Genomic DNA, 22,135 nt, shown 5'->3' with positions numbered 1-22,135 from the left:
ATATGGGCCCCCTTATAGAGTTCATTGTAAAAGTAGCAGCGCTGAAAGATTAACTTTTGGAACAAAGTACCTTATAGCGCGTTGCGAAAGGGGGCTAGACCGGGTGTCCCTTGACACCTTTAAAGTTTAATAGTTTTTTTTTACTTTTGTATGGGAAAATTCATAACGGCAAATTCATGGCACTTGTCCATACAAATCACAAAAACAATTGCTCTTTCAGCGCTGCTACTTTCACAGCGAACTCTATATAATATGGGACCCATACACAGTACACACCCTAAAGTATTATCACTTAGTTTTGTTACACTCTGTATATTGTTTTTAGTTTCGTCTGATCATTATCGTAAAATAAAATTGGCTCTATCAAAAACTTAGGTATTATGGTGCATGAGTTTTCATTCAGGGCGAACTCTTGTAACGTGTGGCATTGCCAACGTCCTTGCAAAATTGCTCAGAATTAGGCGATCCAGATGCATAGCAATCTTAATACCTCTTACCGAATAGGTCTATCGTCTGATTATTTACCGAATAGGTCTAGATGAATATAGAATAGGTACTAGTTGATGCCCGCAAAACCACTGAGCAGAAATAAGTTTATCGGGTAGGAACCTTTAATTTTCCGAGATAAAAAGTATCTTATTTCCTTTCTTGGCACTCAAAATATCTCTACACATCAAAACTGACTGACAGACAGACACACTTTCGTGTTTAAAATATTAGTATGGAAGCTCGCAGTGCTCGCATCGTATAATCTATACATCTATACATATCTATACTTACATACTTACATATAAATAAAATTGGAGTGTCTGTTTGTAATATTAAAATAACCGTTTTTTTACTACATGCATATGAATATTTAGACGGTACTTACACCAAAAACACAATTTTTGTCTGTCTGTATGTCTGTCTGTTTGTTCCGGTTAATCTCCGAAATGGCTGGACCGATTTTGACGGTACTTTTATTGGCAGATAGCTGATGTAATAAGGAGTAACTTAGGTTACTTTTTAACCGACTTCCAAAAAGGAGGAGGACATATTTTTACTTTTTTATTTTTTACCTATGTATTTTACATTTTGTTGACGTGGACGAAGTCGCGGGTAACAGCTAGTATTAAATATAATTATAATATTGCAGACTGTTTGACGTATTGTACCTTAAAATACGAAAAAAGAAATCAAAAACCCTTTTATTTCATACCAAATCATTTTGAGGTCATTCCAAATGAAAGAAAACACAAAGTATATGAATCGCGCTTTCCACCACCTACTTAAATCTGAGATGGACTGAATTGTAGGTATATAAATATCGCTTTTTATTATTTTGTCATTAACCTCATTGCAAAATACAACTTGATGGAGCCTACGCAGTCGCTTTTACATCTGTTTCGTCAAACAAACTGACTTTATCCTTACTAATATTATAAATGCGAACGAATTTATGTTTGTTATCTCTTCAAGATCAAGCCGCTGAACGGATTTAGATGGGTATAGAGTCATCATCTTTTCTTTTTTTTTGTTAACCTATAGTGTCCCACTGCTGGGCAAAAGCCTCCCCCAGGATCTTCCACTGTTCTCGCTCCTGCACCACCGATAGCCAGCCTGGCTGGTATGCCTCCAGCTCGTCACGCCACCTTTTTCTAGGCCGGCCTCGGCGGCGGTGTCCATCTTCGGGTGCCCACTCTGTTGAGACCCTTGCCCAGCGGTCGGGATGCATGCGGCTAACGTGACCCGCCCACTCCCATTTCAGCTTGGCCGCCTTGACACCATCTAAACATCATCTAGTAATGAAATATTTCTTGTGTCTGTAATAAAACAAGTAGAAATTAAATACTTACAAAGGTTAACTTATAAGGTTTTCACTCAATAGACAATAAGAAATCTATATTTTGAAATAAGAAGGAAGATAATTGCAACTTTGACCTCTTGTTACTTGCATAATGAAAGCTATACCTACTTACTTATAAAAAGTTTACATAAATATCGCTTCTTGAAATACTTATGATAAAACAAATTATGTGTCATTTATCAACGTAATTGTTTTGTATCCGAATTTTGTTTCTCAATTCTCATTATTAACTTTATTGTTTCAGGTCACAACGTTGGCTGTACTCAGTATAGCGTCCGCCAAAAACTCAACGGCAAAAACGAAGCCGAAGCGACAGCTGGACAACATCAGAACCCCACAGAACCTCCAGTACTCGCTCGTGCTGCCCCACTCCAGGGTCACCAACTACCGCCAGATCAGCAGCCGCAGGATATCCAATGTGCCCCCCCGAGCTGGTCGACTTCCCCCTTATGCGGTCCAAATGGAACCAGTCGTCCAATACTCGCAGAAGGACCCGCTGTACGATAGAAACCACGATAACGTGGACAACCCAGTCGTAAACAAAAATGAAATCTACGCCCAATCCAAAATCCTGAATGTCGATCAGGATCTGGAGAGCTATGGGCCTCCTTATGGTGGACTCCCCACTGCGCCTCTCTACAGCAACGAACCGTCTCACCATTATTTGAATTACGAGGAACCGGAACCGATTATCGAAATCATCATCAAAGAATCCAACGAGTCCTTGCCCGCTCCACCCCCACAACCAATTTTGAAAAAGAAGAAGGAGCCTGTACAAGTGTTCTATGTGAAATATAGCAAAGACCCTCACACTAAAGATAAGGTTATTTATGAGAAACCAGTCCCAGCAATAACACCTCCGTCCAATGTCGAAGATGACCATCATCACGAGGATTATGTTACTGTCACTCCAGAACCCCTGTATCTTCCAGCACAAACAACAACCTTGAGAGCAATCATCAAGCCTGAATCAGAAATTTACCACTCAGATAGCAAAGTAAAAATCACGTTTGGAAATGAAGGAAGGAATTATGGCAATAGAAGAGAGGAACACTCGTTTTCAGAGGACAAAGAAGAAACTGCGCCTAGACCAGCAATAGCGCTGCCGAATCAACCTCAAGCGTACGCCCAATTAGAACGGTCAGCGTCACCGCAGCAGCAAAATACTCAATCGTTCCATTCAGGAATTAATGGCCAATCTCAGTTCCAGCAATCATATATAAGCTTTGATCCCCAACTGCCGCGCCAGACTCCAACGATTGTACCGTTTAGAGCTTTGCCACCTCAAGCACCACGACAAGGCCTGTTTAACCAACATCCCCCAGGACACCAATCTTTCGCTAACATATCACCGAGCCCCAGCAATCATGGTCCCACTTCTGTACCAACACTTCCAGGTCCTGTCAATTTCCAAAATTTTGCTCGCCCCCAAAATACTCCTTTGAGTCCCCGCCCCAGCCCACCTGCATTCGGCGCAAGACAACATTTCAATGGACCGCCTAAAAGTTTCCATTCTGGGCCTCAAAGACCATTATTCCAACAACAGCATCAATCTCAACCTCCGACATATTTTGATGAACCCAAGTATTTACAAGAAAATTACCACACGATAACGACTGATCAAATTAACACGCCTAAGCCGGCTCAACCACCTATCCAAGCCAGACCAGCTCAATCATTTAATTTTGGTCAAAAGCCCAGCCCGAGCCCTTCATCATCATTTGGTCAGGATCATCATGGAGCAGCTCAACAACTAATTCCTTATAATCAACAGTTGCCTCAACAATATAAATATACAAGTTTCAACTCCAACCAAAACAAACCATCGTTCCCAGTTACTCCTAATAGACCACCTTTCTATAACCTGAAACCATCGCCTCCTCTTATTGACAACAATCGTCAGCCATTCTTACGTCAACCACCTCATTCACAACCACAACAGCAGATTAATTTCCATCAAGGTCCCCAAGCTCTTTCTAGACCATCAGTAGAGATAACTAACCAAGGACACCAGAGTGTGGCATTTAACGGCTTTTCACCTTCTCCATCACCTTCACCATCTGTCATACCGCAGACACAATTCTTACCACAACCATCATCAACTCCCTTCTTTAGTTTCAATCCGCAACCTTCATCTCAACCTCAACAACACTACCGCCAGCAAAGCTTCGCTTCAGACAGGCCTCAGCAATCGCAAAGTCAGACAGAACGTCCTCCTAGCCACCAAAGCATACAAGATCACGAGCACTTGCAAAACGTTGGCCAATTTGTTTCAAATGGGGCTGAATTAGTACCAGCCGTCTCTAAATACGAGCAGCATATAACTGTTAATGGGCCTTCTCAACCGAATTATCTACAGCAGTCACAGCCAACTTCTTCCAACCAAAATAATCAATATCAACAACAGGTACAAAATGCTCAGCAACAACAATACGACGCTGAACAAGAACAATTGAAGCAACAACTAGCTCAAAATGTGCGGAAACAACAGGAAGAGATTCAACGACTCCAATCTCAATTGGTCTACGCCCAGCAACAGCATGAGCAACAAAAACAGATAGATGCTCAGAACAATTACAATATTTACAGTCAACAGCAATCCCAATCATCTTCACAACGCCCGCAATACGTTCAAGAGAGAAATAGAGCGCCTGTTAACTACGTAACGAGCACAGAAGGCCCTAAATATTATCAGACATCTCAAAGAACTGTAGAAATTAGGCCTACCACTCAACACTACGTTTCGTCCACATCAAACTCTGTAAGCTCTACACCTGAACCAAAGAAAGAAGAAAAGAAGAAACCTAATTATGAGCTACCTGACGAAGTCCCAGACGATCTTCGACAGCAGTTGCTTTCGTCTGGTATATTAGACAACGCTGATATAAGTGTATTGGACTATGACAAAGTAGGAGAAACACCTCTAGAATCGTTACCACCAGATCAGCTAGCTAATTTCTTTAGTGCTGGTGGAGCACAACAAATATCCGCCAGTGAAAACCAGCCAACAGTTGTCAAGCCCAACGGTGACAAAATTGAATCCAGAATAGATGACAGTATTGAAGAAGATGACGATCAAGAAATCGCTGCTTCTGAAAATGTACCTAGCTATGTCAGTCCACCTCAAAAACAGGCGGTTGAAATGAAAGTAGTGCATTTCGACCCCAAAACTGCCGAAGGACAGAAACTCGCTAGTGATTATGTCAAGGAAGATGCGACACACGTTGATCCTGTTGCTTTAAATGATAAAAAATATAACAGATATTTGCCTCTTAAAGTAAGCGGGAATCAATTTCCACTACCTGATATTCTAAAGGGTAAAACAATTACATCAGTCGTAGTTCTAGCGCCAGTGGAAACGGAAGCTCTTAATATTGACCATCAAAGAGCCGAAAGAGCAGCTAGCGAAGGCTTGAGAGGAATCAAATTTATAGCTGGTGATAGTCTACAAAACGTCTTGAAGAAGCCAACTAAAGATAACTTTGAAAAATGGTTACAGACAGAAAAGAAGACAGCTACTGACCAGCAGTCTGTTGTTCTCTTAGTTTTTGGGTAAGCTTAAAGTTATTATTACTTTTTAACCAAGTTTTAAGGAATATAAAAATCCCATATTAATCGTAATAAAATAGCGAACCTAGTTACACTGCCAAACAGCCAAAAATACTAATTGAAAATTAAATGATAAATAATTCAGCTTCTTGTTTTCTCTCTCTAGTCTATTTTTTACTTTAAAAAAAAAAAATTATCCGTATTTCAATTTCAGGAATGCCAAATCGGCGGATGAGAGAGAAATCTACATGTACGACGTTGGCTCCGGAAACGTGAGCAAACTAAGCGGAGACCTGTCTAACGCGTTCGTCGAAGCAGCAGAAAACAATTCGTTGAGCAAAGACATTGAAAAACTAGCCATAGAAGGCGAAGGGACACCAGAAAATTTCAAAAGCGACGAGGAAGCTGCCGAATCCGAACATGTGCCATTATTCGTAGACCTATCTGGTGTAAGTTTAGATGATGGGAGCACCAACCAAATCTCAATAACCTCTGGATACAGTAAAACAAAACACGGTAGAGCACTTAGAAGACAATGAATGAGACGAGGAGTTTGGTGTTGTAAATAGTATAGTTAGTGTTACTAAATTAAATTGAACGTGATGTGTACAAGTCGTTGTTAATTTATAAGTGATAATCGAGTTATATAAAAAACTATTTTCAAATTTTTGTTTTTTTAATCTTCCTTTTAAATTATGATATTTTTAGATATAAAACAATGTTATTATGAATTTCAATAGGGCCGCACAAAGTATACAGTTTTAGGATTTTAGAATGAGTATGCACTACGCAGAATGAAATATGTAATCGGTCAAGTGCGAGTCGGACTCGCGCACGAACCGCTTCCGTACCGGTATAGAGCGAAAGTTGACAAAAAATTGTGTTTTTTGTATGGGAGCCCATCTTAAATATTTACTTTATTTCAATGTTATTATTATTAAAGTAAAAATATAATAAAGGATTTTGTGAATTTTTTAAGTGCCTTATAACCAATATTGATTACGTGCAAAAAAGGCCAAAAAAATCACGTTTCTTGTATGGGAGCCCTCCTTAAATATTAACTTTATTTTATTTTTAGTATATTTTGTTGTTATAGCGGCAACAGAATATATACTTACACAATCTGTGAAAATTTCAGAAGTCTAGCTATCTAAGCGGTTCTTGAGATACAGAGCCTGGAGACAGACAGACAGACAGACAGACAGACAGAGAAACAGATAGACAAACAGACAGACAGACAGACAGAGAGACAGATAATGAAGGTGTGGCGTGTTATGCACGACAAAAGAAAGAAGGAGGAGAAGACGGACAGTCATAAGTGACAGCGTTACGTAGTATATAATAATAATAATAATAATATCTATGGACGCTTCACACCACGTCAGTCTGGCCCCGTGCTAAGTACCTAAAGGACTTGTGTTACAGGTACCAGACAACGGAAATATATTTAATACTTTTATACTATACGTATATTTAAGGTTTTTATTATATCATACACATATTTAATACACATCCAGACCCGGGAACATTGAAAACTTTTTGTTCCGTCGGCGGGATTCGAACCCGCGACCGTATATGACATTCTCTTTGGTGACAGCCGGCTTTCCCTCGCTCTTCTGGTTTTTCCTCTCGCGGCGCTGACAATCAGGGCGCAACCTAATAATTACTATCGAAGATAAAACTGTTATTTGCTGTGATTCCTGTACGTATAAATCCCTGTACGAAGTATATTATATACATGTAACTCGAATATACTCTGAATGTTAAGTTATCCAGACGTTTTATTTGGAGTGACCTCTGCCAACTTGCACCTCCGTAAACCTTCCTCCAAATTGGTGACCCCGACGTGATTATTGAAAGTAATAGGTAATTACTAACTGTAGTATTAAGGTCCCGTTTTTACCCTTTGGGTACGGAACCCTAAAAAGTACAAAACTACTATTAACTTAATCTCAATGAATTGAATAATATTATGTAAATATTAATATTGTAATATAAAATGTATAATAATAATATTTATAGTCCGTCAAGAAGTAAAAAAAGACCATTATGGTATAGTCTGTCAAGAAAGTGAAGAAATTAAAAAGTGGCAACATCGTAGTGTCATCCCCTTTTTCTTAGATTGATTTAAAAGGGATGACACTACGATGTTGCCACTTTTTAATTTCTTCACTTTCTTGACAGACTATACCTTAATGGTCTTTTTTTACTAATAGCGTTTTCGGCATCTGCACTGCCCCGGGGCAGGGTGGGCCAACAGGATACGGAAACACCCGAAGTTTAAATTAAGAACATAAACTACGTATTTCATAGTACTAGTGCAATACGTAGTTTATGTTCTTAATTTAAATTTCGACTGTTTCTGTATCCTGTCGGCCCACCCTGCCCCGGGGCAGTTCAGATGCCAAAAACGATATAAAATGTTTCTCATGAGCGCACATGGCAACATTGAATAATCCTTTTACTAAGTATAAATGTTATAAAAAAAAGAAGGAGTAGTAAGACGAACGTCAAAATTGACATGGACGTCGAATCTTGTCAAATAACATCTGTCAATGTCATTACTCATTTGTCAAGTATATATTTCAGATTTGTCTGTGTTGTTCTGCCGCAGTGATAAATCCAGAATTCCCTTGCATGATCTTTTACTGAAAAGATTTAATTGAGTTAAATATGATGGAGGGATCGTTGAGTAAATGGACAAATGTGATGAAGGGGTGGCAGTACAGGTGGTTCGTGTTGGACGAGAACGCAGGACTACTCTCGTATTACACGGTACGTGACGTTGAATTTATTATTCAAAGCCCTGATCTCTTTTGTTATTGCACACACATTCAGTTTCAGCACACACTTTACGTTCCGTGCGCTACTTTTTATGTATTCGCGAAAATTGTCCTTCATTATTTACAACAAGAATTCATATGTCAAAGGTCTTTGCAGGGTTACTTGTGTACTTGTATGTTTTGTTTACTTGTATAATCATGGCAGTATTTACTGGAGGATTAGGTGTGGTTGAACACCGGTTAAAACCCGGAAAGTCTAAACTATTAATAATTTCGAGAATGGAAAGAAAATCATTGCTTAAGTTGTGTAGTCTAATGAAATGCGCAGCAGCGCTTCATATTCGATTCTTAAGCATACTAGAACTATGCAGAAGTAGCTGAGTAGAAGTTAACTGTAGTCTGCAGTGGTTCAAAACTAGAGACCAAATAAAAGCAGATAGTTTTGTCCAACTAAATGTGACTTGCCAGATGCTACAGACTATCCCTCTTATTAGTTGGTTGCTGTTAAGTATTTGTGTATGAACCCACAAAAAAATGATGTACTTATTAAGTTTTGAATGTATGTGTTCTTTAAATCATTTAGAACAAGACATTCATAACTCAACACATAAAAAATATGTGAGTTAATACACAAACGCTCAACAGCAACAATTTATGCCTTACATAACTATTCAAGATCTACAGTCTTTATCTGTAGACAAGCAGACCTTGTCATATGATTTTATTTGCCAGAATATGGTACAATCTTGGTTTGCTGACCTCTATTATTTATATGTTCTGAGAATAAAACTTCTGAAATACTACTATTGTAAAAATTTACTTATCAATCTTAATTAGCATCTTTTGCTTATCAACTAATATAGCCTATTTACACAATTATTTACAACTTCTTCCTACCATTCTTCACAACCTTTTTCTTGCCCTTGCAGTAATTTTCTCGGAAGAAATTGTAAAACATGTAGTAGACAAATATGACGTTAGGGAAGTAGAGCCAGGCGAGACCCAGTGGTGCGGGACAGCTGGGCAGGAGTATTTGGCCAGCGTGAATTATCATTATTGTAAACTGTACCTGAAACAGACCATATTTTTGCATTGAAAAAAATTCTCTCAAAAAGTTGTGTTATTGCAAAAAACAATAAGTAGAAAGTAAATAACTAGCATTATGAACTATTTGTATTTCTTAGGTGGATTTTTTTATTGTGTAGCAATTAATTCATCAAGCCCCATACGGTCACCGGTGACCGAGACACAATAGAAATTCTATTATCAACGGGTTAATAATACAATAAATACAACCGACATCTATCAGTGACTATTTAACTATCTTTATGACTACATTTATAAAAGTAAATAAAAATGTTTACTTGTTTATTTCTATACTAGACTAGATGTTCCGCGCGGCTTCGCCCCCGTAATTTAGGAATGTCACGGAAACCGTACATTTTTCCGCAAAAAAAAAAAAACCTTCGTCCTTTCACGTGGTCTGTTCTTCATGTGCGCCAAATAACATAAAAATTGCTCCAGTACGTTCAAATAAGTTTTTAATAATTTCCCCCGTTTTTTCCACACTTTCGTCTATTTCTTCGCTCCTCTTAGTATTAGCGTGATAAAATATAGCCTACTAGATGTCCCGCGCGGCTACGCCCGCGTAAATTAGGGATTTTACGGAAACCGTACATTTTCCCATAAAAATAGCTTATGTCCCTACTCCCTTCACTTGGTCTACTCTATATCTGTGCCAAATATTGCCATAAAAATTGCTCCAGTAGTTCGTAATTTCTAATATTTCCCCCGTTTTTCCCACATTTTCCTGAGTTTCTTCGGTCGTATTAGTCTTAGCGTGATAATATATAGATTATAGTCCTCGATAAATGAGCTATCTAAGACTGAAATAAGTTTTTAAATCGGACGCGCAATTAACGCGTTCGAGCAAACATACTCTTCAGGTTTATAATATTAGGTAGGTACTTTAAATTGATATGATTGATAGATTTTTTTAATTATCGCTTGACAAACTTGAATCTCGATCTAAAAGACTATGAAAAGTACCAATAACAGGGTCATTATAGGCTTATAAGTCATAACCATGGGACGATGCATCCTACTAATATTATAAAGGCGAAAGTTTGTTTGGATGTATGGATGTTTGTTACTCTTTCACGCAAAAACTACTGAACGGATTTTAATGAAACTTGGTAGTGATGATGATGATGATGATGAATGTAATTTGCATAGTAGCATATGCTTTCCGTTCTTAAAACAACGCCGAAACTCCCAAACTTGTTAGATACAAGATATATAAAGAATCAGGAGTTCTCTCAGCACCTTCCGAACCACGGTATACCAGGTATACCTCGGTGCAAAATCTTACTTGTTGGTAGCATATGCTTAGAATACTTCTCACGAAACCGAAGTCACCACATGTTTGCCTATAAATTTTGAGGAGTTCCCTCGATTACTTATGGATCCTTCATTAGATCACCACTTTTGTGAATATAATACCAAATTGGAATAATACCCTATATACCAAAAGAAAAATTTTGAAAATCGGTTAACAAACGGCGGGGTAATCGTTGAACATAAGAAAACGAACATAAAACCTCCCCCATTTTGAAAGCCGGTTAAAATTGTAGCCTATGTGTTATTCTGATGTATATAAGCTATGTTATTGTAAAGTTTCATTAAAATCCGTTCAGTAGTTTTTGCGTGAAAGAGTAACAAACATCCATACATCCACACATCCATACATCCAAACAAACTTTCGTCTTTATAATATTCGTAGGATAGCCTTCCTCTACGAATATTAAAAACTAAGGAAACGTAACTCCCATACTTCAACCGTTTTAAATTTGGCTCCTTTTCGAACACTAAAATATGACAATTCAGATTTTCGCCAAGGTCGTATCCCAGGTATTGTATCATAATATTGCGCGCCGGACGACAGCCTGCGCGGTTATTGTCATTGTCATAGTTATGAAACAAATAATTGTCAAAAGCAGATAGTATTATGCAGTATACACCAAGCACATCTACTATCAGAAGAAACGAGCACATAATTATTATTTTAAAATCAAACATTTTCCTCTGATACTTAAGACATCGATAATAAATAATTATAATATACATAATATTGTAATAATTATGAACAAACCTTGTACGACTCGGGCGAATCTAAAACTGTCCGAGCACCTAGAGAAGACGTTTTCAGATTACAAAAATCTATGTGCTAAATTATTACAGAATTGAAATTAAAAACTTACGTAAATTTTGTACTTATAACTCACAATTAATATAATATTTTAATAACAGTTAGCACTTTTTATTTTTGTTCATTTACAATATTAAAGGAAATACTTATTTGTTTTTGTCGATTGAACGTAATTTATTTCATTATGTTTTTTTTTTGTTTTGTTTTAAAAAATCCGTAGTAAGAAATATGAGACTACCCATATTATCTTATAACGCATTTATAGTTTGTGCGTTCTAAGATGATATGGGTGACAACTGACAGTTCTCATATTCCTTCCTACGGTTTTTTTTAAAAGAAAACAAATAAAATCAAAATGCAATAAATTATATTCCATCTACAAAAACAAATGTTTTCTATAATTGTAAATTAATAAAAATGAAAAGTTGCTAAATGCTAACTTATTAATATAAAATTATATTATTAACTGTGAAATAGGAGTATAAAATTATTGTTACGAAAACATTTGAACATTGTCAGATGCATGAAACGGAACCTATGTCAATAGAGATTGACACTGTTGAATCGAAATCAAATTGATAAAAAAGGGCGGCCATCTTAAATCGCCGGCACCGCTGAAATGTCAGTACGAAATCGATAATTTCGATTGCAATTCCTTTACGAAGTGATTCGATATTTTTAAATTATCGATTAATGTTTGTTACTGTAACTTCCCTACTATTGTCAATTATAATGTGTCACGCATATCATCATAAAACGCACAAACTATAGTATAATGTCAGCCAGACCCTAAAATTTCGTTTATGATTGAATTGTTACATCTTGCATAACACTGTCCATGGCGACTTTGTACAAATTTTGTAATTAAATTATTTTTTTATTATTGCACTTTTAGGATAACATGTAAATTTTATAAGACAAACACAAAGAGACCAGCTTAATTTTATGCAAATACCCTAGCATCCAACTTAAATTAACCATCTTTTTTGGGTCGACAAAAATACAAGAAATTTAAGCATAATTTTAAACAATTCACTTACAGATGAAAGCTTATTCCTGTATTAAAAGTCGTATCTGTATGACTTCTACACCATTTCACAGGGCATTAGGGCATTTTAACAACAAAAATATTGTAAATAGCTACGTAAAAAGTAAGTAAACAAACCTATGTAAACAAATTGTAAAATGAGTTTGACAAAATTGTCATGTCAACCTGGTTGAATGTCACTCGAGTATATATACACGAAAAATGTGTACCGAACACATGCATAAATATGCATGTATTCGGGTCACATTTTGTAGCCTTTTGGTGCACTTTTTTTGACGGAGTTACTCTTCCTTAGTTTTTATTATTCGTAGGCCTTCCTCGATAAATGGGCTATCTAACACTGAAATAATTTTTCAAATCGTACCAGTAGTTCATGAGATTAGCGCGTTCAAACAAACAAACAAACTCTTCTCAATTATAATATTAGTATAGATGACGCCCGCAACTCCGTTGCGCCAAAACTCGTTTATCGCGCGGGAACCGTACATTTTTCCGGGACAAAAAGTATCCTATGTCCTTTCCCGGGACTCAAAGTATCTCCATGCCAAACTTCAGCAAAATCGGTTCAGCGGTTTGAGCGTGAAGGGGTAACAGACAGACAGACACAGTTTCGCATTTATAATATTAGTATGGATTTAATTTATGCATGTTAGAAGTTTAATAAACTTTTCTCTTACCATTTGCATAACGGTCAGCCACTTTTTGTATCTGTTAAGGCAAGCCTTGACAGTGGGGCTTCCTTCCGCGGACAATAAGTAGTAGCAGTACATTATAACATGCACTGCCGTATTCAACATGGGCGCAAATGATGTTATACCACCTGTAAAAAATAACACTTAATATTTTTCTTAAATTTTAATTGGCTTGATACACAAGCCACACTTGTGGTAAGAAACGAGTTCATCTCGCCGGGTTAGTTACTAAACTAATAGTAGGTTCATAAGACAGTTTTGAAAACATTTCTTGTTACATGTTTATTCAAAAGGAAAGTAATTTTTATTATATTATATCCATTTTATGTTGCGAACCCTCGAAACCTAAAGCTAAATGCTGTGAGTCGGACTGATGATAGCTAAAATTGAAAGAAGTTACAACAACTTTTAAATCTAATTTTACAAAAATTTATGCATTCAATTTTGAATTTATGACTGAAAACTACATATATTATTATATTTGCAGATTCTAGATAAAAGTATCTACAGAGTATCGTGCTTATTCAGAAAGATTATATCTCCTAAATAACAAAAGCATGAAAATAACAATGAATACGAAACATATAAAATATGTTAATTACGAGAAAATGTCGCCCCATTAGATGTAGAGCAGTGATTCCCAAAGTGGTCCAGGTGGACCCCCAGGGGTCCACGTGAGACTAGACGGGGGTCTACGTTGGCCCTGACAAAAAATGGGGGTCCACAATTGTAAGCGGGGGGTCCATGTAAATGAATTAGGTTAAAAGTGAATCACGTTAGCTTTTATGTAGGCTTGATTTGTCTTATTAGAAAATAGTTGATAAGGCAGGGTTCGCCATCCCTGGCCTATCCCAGCCTTATCAACGTGCCACTTTTCTGAATAATCACTAAGTGATGTCATAGACGTGTCATGATCAGTAGCAGTAGTGCTCAAAATTGTATGTCACGTGCCATTTGATTGTTCGCCACCCCTGGCCTAGGTAGATAATCTGAATACAGCGACTGTTACTTAAAATAATAGCAAGTTTTAGTGTTGAGGAGTTGCTTCAGGGGGTCCGCGGTATGCACCAACATTTGAAAAGTGGGCCACGAAACAAAGGAGTTTGGGAACCTCTGAGTCTGATGTAGAGCGTTCGCGCGATATTACGGATTTCTTGAAAAGTATTTGGGACATATTTTCATGAAATAATGGCCCAGACTGTAGACTGAATGCCAGTCTATTTTACAATTAAATTCGTAAATAAATAGATAAGTATTATGTTTTGATAAATATTTTTATGATTTTACAAACGTCGCTCAGCACTCTCGCTGTTTGAGGTATTCATACTAATATAATAAATGCGAAAGTGGGTCTGTCTGTCTGTTACCTCTTCACGTCCAAACCGCTAAAGCGATTTTGCTGAAAATAGAGATACCTTGAGTCCCGGAATATGTCATAGGATAATTTTCATCACGGAAAAATGCATGGTTCCCGCGCGATAAACGGATTAGTGGGCGTTAACTAGTAAGCATATTATATTTTAGCACTATAATTTAACTCATGCAAAGCCAGCAAATAAATAGTAGTCTTTAATAGGGCAATAACTTTTAAATGAAACGAAAAATACGATCCCATTATCTATACATATAAATAAAATTGGAGTGTCTGTTTGTAATATTAAAATAACCGTTTTTTACTACATGCATATGAATATTTAGACGGTACTTACACCAAAATAACAATTTTTAGAATTTTTGTGTCTGTATGTCTGTCTGTTTGTTCCGGCTAATCTCCGAAATGGCTGGACCGATTTTGACGGGACTTTTATTGGCAGATAGCTGATGTAATAAGGAGTAACTTAGGCTACTTTTTAACCGACTTCCAAAAAGGAGGAGGATATTTTTTTTACTTTTTTTATTTTTCCTCCAGTATTTTACATTTTGTTGACGCGGACGAAGTCGCGGGTAACAGCTAGTGAATAATATATGAATAATACGTCGTGTATAGAATAAACGAGAAAGTACAGATTAAGTCGTCTTTGGGACGAACGTTTGTAGTTGAGTTAACAATTTTTGCGGCCCAGTGAGCTATGATTACGTAAAACGGGTCTTATGTAAAAGGTCTGAGTTGTGACGTAAGTAGGACTTAATCCTTATTAATCCTACCAGCCTAATCTTACATGGGTATATTTAATACTAAAAGGTTTATAAGTGTGTAGTGCTTATTAGGGACGAGTGGAAGTGTTCCTGGGAATTGCGATATATAAAAACCTTAGTGCTAAGGCTAACGCTCTGTTACTTAAGACGCTCCCCCTACGGAGATTGGTATTTTGGCACTAGGCAATAATTTTGCTAATCAGTGAGTCAGTTCGATTCCTGATTCAGAGATATAAGATCTAGACCGAATCGTGACTATGCTATGTGGAGCTTACGCAACGGTTATACAATATAAACTATTATAACGTATTATATAAACCGATTATCCTGTAGAAAGTACGAGAAGGGAATATAGAATGACCTAACTCGACGTAACGCTAGAATTTAGGTCGTCATATTGCCTAATGCTAGACAATGGTCCATACTTAAGTAAACCTAACAGGTTTGACTGTTAAGGAGTTATATGAGTTATGAGTTATGAGTTATGACTAACAAATCAACTGGACAGACTCATTACGCTGATATCTCACTTTAAACTTAAGCTGACTTTAGTAACACCTATTACTTCAAAGCGTATCTACGTCTATCGTACGTAGATACACTGTGTCTGTAGCTCTACCGTGAGTAAGCTATAGTATTTATCGATACTCGATACTGACTACGTAAATATTTAGTGAGGCAAATTTTACAGCGCCTCTAGTGTATACTTGCGGAACTAAAATCGCCATACTAAATATTTACGTAGTCGGTATCGAGTATCGATAAATTACTTTAACTTTAAACTCATGGTAGAGCTACTGATCTATATCAGACTATTTATTGTGGAGATGGTAGCCTAAACCGTCCATAACTATGTAAGTATTATGTAGAAGATGTTGACAGTTGGTACTTTTAACATCTTGAGAGATTTTTAATGTAAACTGTAGACTACTGTAGAGGTAGTACTCTACAGTCTACATTAAAAATCTCTCAAGTCTTTATTAAATTATTCATAGAGCATTGAAAATCTTAAAAATCTAAATTTTACATTTTAGGTTCACTGAATTTTGTATGGCCTTCCAGATCTGAATAGTCTTAACTTTAAACCATAATGTTTCAAACGAAATCGTCAGCAGTTTCGAAAGACGTATAAAGACGTTATTGTGTTTGGTTCGCGTGTGGCGCCCGCCTAGACGTACTATTCTGTGTTCAACGGTCGTTTGTGAATTTACATGCCGTTGATATGGCCACATTAGCTTAAATGACGTTCCAAAATATATGAAAAGATTGGCATCACTTGGTGCGCCATAAGACCACGAATAAACCACCACGGATATAATTGGGTTTCCCAAAAGGGATATCTATAACCGAGCGAGGTGGTTTGCAAACTGAAGCCCACTGTCTCCCCAAAGAGTCTCAGGCCAAAGCCTTTTTTTATAAAATAAGGGGGCAAACGAGCAAACGGGTCGCCTGATGGAAAGCAACTTCCGTCGCCCATGGACATTCGCAGCATCAGAAGAGCAGGTTGCAGGTATGTGCCGGCCTTTTAAGAGGGAATAGGGTAGGGCAGGGAAGGGAAGGAAATAGGGGAGGGTAGGGAAGGGAATAGAGTAGGGGAATGGGCCTCCGGTAAACTCACTCGGCGAAACACAGCGCAAGCGCTGTTTCACGCCGGTTTTCTGTGAGAACGTGGTATTTCTCCGGTCGAGCCGGCCCATTCGTGCCGAAGCATGGCTCTCCCCCGTCTTGTCCCACTCTAGTTGTCTGCGGAGGTACACCGTAAAAACATCGTATTCGTAAGTGCCGACATGTGCCGACGTGCTATGTTTACGTAGCGACGTAGACTGGATTGATACATCTACACCACTGACCTATATAGAGGTCAGTGATCTACACTGATATTATAAAGAGGAAAGATTTGATTTTTTGTTTGTCAGTTTGTTTGTTTGAATTGAATAGGCTCCGAAACTACTGGACGATTTGAAAAATTCTTTTACCATTAGAATCCTACATTATTTCTGCTGAACATAGGCTAAATTTTATTTTGGAAAAAAAATAGGGTTCCGTAAGTATCTACATAAAGCTACTGGATGCTAAGGAAGGATGGTGCGCAGTTCTTATCCAGTTCTTATCCAACACTGAAATCCAATATTACTGACAACCGATTCCTATGTAAAAACCAATATTTTAGATACCCTCAAAATAAAGCTTTTAACGAAAGACGAGTAACAGACTCAACGACTTGCTGTAAGACAAAGGGGTATGAAGATTTTTGTTTGGAGCCTGGCCAACCTACTGTCCGCTAAATGCGTTTTTTCGCGTTCACGAATATTTTTTTCAAAAATGGATAGCTATTATCAATACAAACAAAAAATAATCTTGGACAAAACCGCGTAAGGTGTCACATTTCGAAGATTTTAGCTGCTAAAGTTGCAATCTTATCTTATATCTTTAAACGAGCAATTCTTGTATAATATATTATATAATTGGAATCTCGGAATCGGCTCCAACGATTTTCATGAAATTTAGTATATAGGGGGTTTCGGAGGCGATAAATCGATCTAGATAGGAATCATTTTTAGAAAATGTCTTGTTATTCGTGTTTTATCGATAATCGATAAATTGAAAAATATGACTCTTCCTGACATCTATTGGCGAATAATAATACTATTTTGTCAGCAACTAATTGCTTTAATGACTCAACAATAGCTAAAGCTATTCCAGCAGATGGCGTTATTAAGTAACACGAAGTCAATGAGTGTTTGCTATACCGAGCAAAGCTCGGTCATCCAGGTACTATATCTTAAATTAATAAAACTTTAGTAACATATCTTCGAATTGTGACTCTTTACGTGGTTTTGTCTAAGATTATTTTTTGTTTGTATTGATGTTAGCTATCCATTTTTGAAAAAAATATTCGTGAACCCGAAAAAAACACATTTAGCGAAAGTAGGTCGGCCAAAATCTTCATACCGCTTTTCCGTACGTTTGCAATACCAGAACGCTCGCAAATAGTACCCACCTCCAACATACTTCGTCCCGCTCCATATGATGACCAGGGTGCTGCAGTGATGATAAACGTGGAGGAAGGAAGCCTGCCTCTCCCTCTTCCTCAGCAGGAAGAACACGGTTTCCACCAGCTCCAGAATCTTGAGGACGATGGTCCACCAGAGAAATCTGAGCATCCTCATGGGTTCAGGGTTGGTGGAGTAGTCGGGGAGCACGCAGCCCAGGTGGTACGTGGTACTCCAGCCTGATGTAAAGATCTGGGAATGATAGTAGTTAGATTGAAGGGAAAATGATCAGAATTGATTCAAGCTTGAGTCTACATTCGTTTTTAGGGTTCCGTACCCAAAGGGTAAAAACGGGACCCTATTACTGAGACTTCGATGTATGTTCGTCTGTCTGTCTGTCTCCAGGCTGTAACTCAAGAACGATAATAGCTAAAGAGTTGGAATTTTCACAGATTGTGTATATCTGTTGCCGCTATAACAGCAAATACTAAAAGCAAAATAAAATTAATATTGAAGGGGGGCTACCATACAACAAACGTGATTTTTTGGCCTTTTTTGCTCTACATCAATAATGGCTACAGGCATTTTTCTCAAAGTCCTTAGTTATATGTGTACTTTAATATTTAATAATAATATTAAAATAAAATAAAAAATTAAGGGTGGCTCCCTTACAAAAAACACAATTGTTGGCCTAATTTTGCTCTATAATGGTATGGAACCGTTCGTGCGCGAGTCCGACTCGCACTTGGCCGATTATTTTGATTCGGTAATTTGAGGATAATATGTGCTGTGTTCAGTATGTTGTATTTTACGCACTCTTATGAAAATCCATAATATTATAATTATGCGAGATTGTGTCTGTCTGTCCGCCGCTGATCCTTTGCTGAAAGGCATGGAGATACTTTTGAGTCACGGGAAAGGACTGTATAGGATACTTTTTATCCCTATGTACGTTTCCCACGCTATAGGTAAACATATTTTGGCGCAACGGAGTTGCGGGCTTCATCTAGTATTACGTAAAAATGTTTCAGGAATATTATATTCTCCAAAATATTAATCACAAAATCTGTTTCATGTTCAATGAGTGTCATGTGATAATGAAAAAACTTGATATACTTTTCGCAGAATATCAGCGAGCGCGAGTTTACTTAGCTAATTGCCACCCTACCGTCCCCACTCTCCGCATAGGACAGCGATGTTGTATGCTAGATGTACGGTTACTGGGGTTTTATATGCGAAGTGAAAAAACCATAAAGTTAATATACCTAGCGGAATAGAGAAACAAAGGCCTGAGCAAAAGAGATGTCACTATCAGTAACACTGCGTGGTAAAGAGAGACGTGTGATACATGACAGAAGCACTATTTTTTGACGTCCGGTCGGCACGTGCCGCACGTTGACAATTTAATCTCATAGAAATCATGTTCAATCATGCTTGTGTAAGTGTATACGTACACATATTTTTACACACAGAAGAAACCTAATTCGGTTTCGTTTGACAGCTCGAGATTGTTGCTCTATTCCGCTAGGTATATTAACTTTATGGAAAAAACGGAAATCTGTAACTCGCTTCGACGTTTATCCGTCTATCTGTTTGCCTCTTTGGCTGCGTCACCATCAGACACGGCGCGGCGCCGGCACCGTGTTACGGCACGACGCCGCGCCGTGTCTGATGGGGACGCAGCCTTTAGTCTCACCGAGCGATGGCTCATTAACAGTAGAGACAAAAAATTAAATATTGTTTTTTATATTTAATTTACCCGTGCTTTAAAAACCTTGAAAATTATTCCGAAGCGCACTTTCAAGATTTTTATTACACTTTTATATCTTTGAACATAGCAACATGATACATCTATATTGTGCGTTTTTATTTCGAAAAGTATCGTGCTATCACTGACTCTATGTTTGCATTCTCTGTGTCAATGTGTGCTTAATCTATGCGTTTATTTTGTATCACTGCCACAAACCAATTTTGTGATAAAATTGTTTGTACAGTATTTTTAATAATAGTTATTTTTTAGCTAAAAAACGTTCTATCAGATGAGACACACTAAAATCTTGATAATAATATTAGCTCTCCGCAATAAGCGTTACAGTTATCTCACTCCCTCGGCAAGTTGCATGCTGATTTGAGGCCGTGGTGTTGATCCATTTATACTGGGAGAGCCATGATTCGGCACGAATGGGCCGGCTCGACCGTGAGTTTACCGGAGGCCCAATCCCCTACCCTCCCCAATTACCCTATTCCCTCTTAAAAGGCCGGCAACGCACCTGCAGCTCTTCTGATGCTGCGAGTGTCCATGGGCGACGGAAGTTGTTTTCCATCAGGTGACCCGTTTGCTCGTTTGCCCCCTTATTTCATAAAAAAAAATTCAAGCCAAAACATTGGTGCTGAGGCGTGGCTTTCTACATGACGAAATTAAGGCCTTATCGATCCTTTCAGACTGATCGTAGGCCAAGCTGACCGGACTTGTGCACACACATGGAAATGTACAAAACGAGCAGTCCGCCTGCTATCAGTCCAACCTGATCGTTCGGCTTCCTCGTATATAAGCCGTAGTCTCTTGACGAATAAAAAAACAACTCACCCCCCAACTGACAACAGCATTCGCGACGATCTGCACCACGTTGTACCATTTCATGACGCTCCGTAGCTCGTACGCCGGTCGGCCCCGCATGTAGGCCGGTACCACCATCTTGATGGTCACCAGGTAGAGGAGTATGATGGTGGCGAGCGGCCATGGTGAGGTCATGAGCGGCCAGTCGGCCACGCGCGGGTCTGGAATAGAGAACGACGGCGGAAAATAAGTGTATTGTGAGGGAACCGTCTATTTTTTTGGGGTACAAGCTATCCTATATCCATTTACGGTACACAAAGTATCCCTATACCAGATTTTATGAAAATCATTCCTGCAGTAGGCAGAAGCATTGCGACGCCATAATTAGTTTAGCGCGCAGTAACTGTACATCTTTCCGAATTAAGACTATCTTGTGGGCTGCATCCTTTTTCAAAGTTGAAATTTGTTATATTGTTACGAGAATTCAAATTCATTAGAGCTTAGACTTATGAATACAAATTTTCTTAACGGTGCTCATAACGTTGGATATTCAAATTATTTATGCAACTTCAATAATAATTAGAGGGTAAAGAACTCTTTGTGAGCAGAAACGAAAACTTTCCGCAGAGTTCGAAGCAAAAACAGACGATATTTGCCTAAAATAAATCTCGACCTTCCAGAGAATGTCACAGTGAAGTGTAGTTGCCGATTTCGGCGCTTCCAAACTTTTATAGGTCAAAGTGAAAGCGTTCATATTTTATTTGGTTTGAATATTTAACTAGGGATTAACGCTATAAGAATGATTTTTGTTGACATACCAACTAGTTGCCCACCAGACATTTATCGTGTGGGACCCGACACATGCCACCACGTACCGGGACTAAAAGAAACTTAATTTTTTTATCTGTCTAGCGGTTATAGCATAAGGAGACAAGATACAAACAGACACACTTTCGCAAATATTACTAGGTGTTGCTAGCTAGCTCAAATTTAGCAAATAATTCCGGTATAAAAACTATCGCATGAACTCTATCTCCATACACAAATTTAACAAAATCGATTTATCTGTGTAAGAGTGAAGAGGTGACAGACAGACTTTCGCACGTGTAGGTAATATTAGTATGGATATAATAATACTACCTGCCCTCTCATAGAAGAGAGTGTGGTACGCTCTCACCACAACGTCCATAGTACAGGGAACTGCCACCGACTCTGACTGATAGAGTTCAACGCTACCTGTGACATGTACTATACAGGTTGTTGTTGTTTTAACAAAAAGAAAAGAGTCTTACAACAAAAAACTAAACATCTATTGAACAG

General features: G+C 37.9%; 3 protein-coding genes across 3 annotated transcripts in view; 2 read left to right on the top strand and 1 right to left on the bottom strand.

Annotated features, from left to right (window-relative positions):
• Positions 1 to 2,081: 2,081 nt before the first annotated feature.
• LOC121737364 (histone-lysine N-methyltransferase 2D) lies at positions 2,082 to 6,043 on the top strand (the record flags this gene model as incomplete). The annotated part of the gene is made up of 2 exons (XM_042129030.1): positions 2,082 to 5,401; positions 5,613 to 6,043. Coding segments are annotated over 2 exons (3,645 nt in total), but the record flags the coding sequence as incomplete, so codon positions are not given.
• Positions 6,044 to 7,988: 1,945 nt separating this feature from the next.
• The window catches only part of LOC121737193 (oxysterol-binding protein-related protein 9), a 55,011-nt gene continuing 40,864 nt past the window's right edge, over positions 7,989 to 22,135 (top strand). The window contains exon 1 of the mRNA XM_042128789.1: positions 7,989 to 8,173. Coding sequence (XP_041984723.1) covers positions 8,072 to 8,173 — 102 coding nt within the window. The 5' untranslated portion in view covers positions 7,989 to 8,071. The remainder of the gene's footprint in view (positions 8,174 to 22,135) is intronic.
• Positions 8,941 to 22,011, bottom strand: LOC121737194 (elongation of very long chain fatty acids protein). The gene is made up of 5 exons (XM_042128790.1): positions 21,956 to 22,011; positions 20,846 to 21,036; positions 18,267 to 18,510; positions 13,115 to 13,257; positions 8,941 to 9,250 (listed from the first exon to the last, which is right to left on the bottom strand). Exons 1-5 carry the CDS (start codon positions 22,002 to 22,004, stop codon positions 9,062 to 9,064), a joined length of 816 nt encoding a protein of 271 aa, XP_041984724.1. The 5' UTR covers positions 22,005 to 22,011; the 3' UTR covers positions 8,941 to 9,061.

The sequence above is a fragment of the Aricia agestis genome, chromosome 20 (genome assembly GCF_905147365.1).
Source record: "Aricia agestis chromosome 20, ilAriAges1.1, whole genome shotgun sequence".
Taxonomy (NCBI): Eukaryota; Metazoa; Arthropoda; class Insecta; order Lepidoptera; family Lycaenidae; genus Aricia; species Aricia agestis.
This window is presented reverse-complemented; position numbering and strand designations above follow the sequence as displayed.

Excerpts from the sequence above, each read along its gene's own strand:
- LOC121737194 (XM_042128790.1), bottom strand. The coding sequence starts at position 22,004 with ATGGACGTTGTGGTGAGAGCGTACCACACTCTCTTCTATGAGAGGGCA. Across the intron at positions 21,037-21,955 it reads TCTCTTCTATGAGAGGGCAG|ACCCGCGCGTGGCCGACTGG; the intron begins GTAGTATTATTA and ends TCTCTATTCCAG. Across the intron at positions 9,251-13,114 it reads GGCTGACCGTTATGCAAATG|GTACAGTTTACAATAATGAT; the intron begins GTAAGAGAAAAG and ends GGTCTGTTTCAG.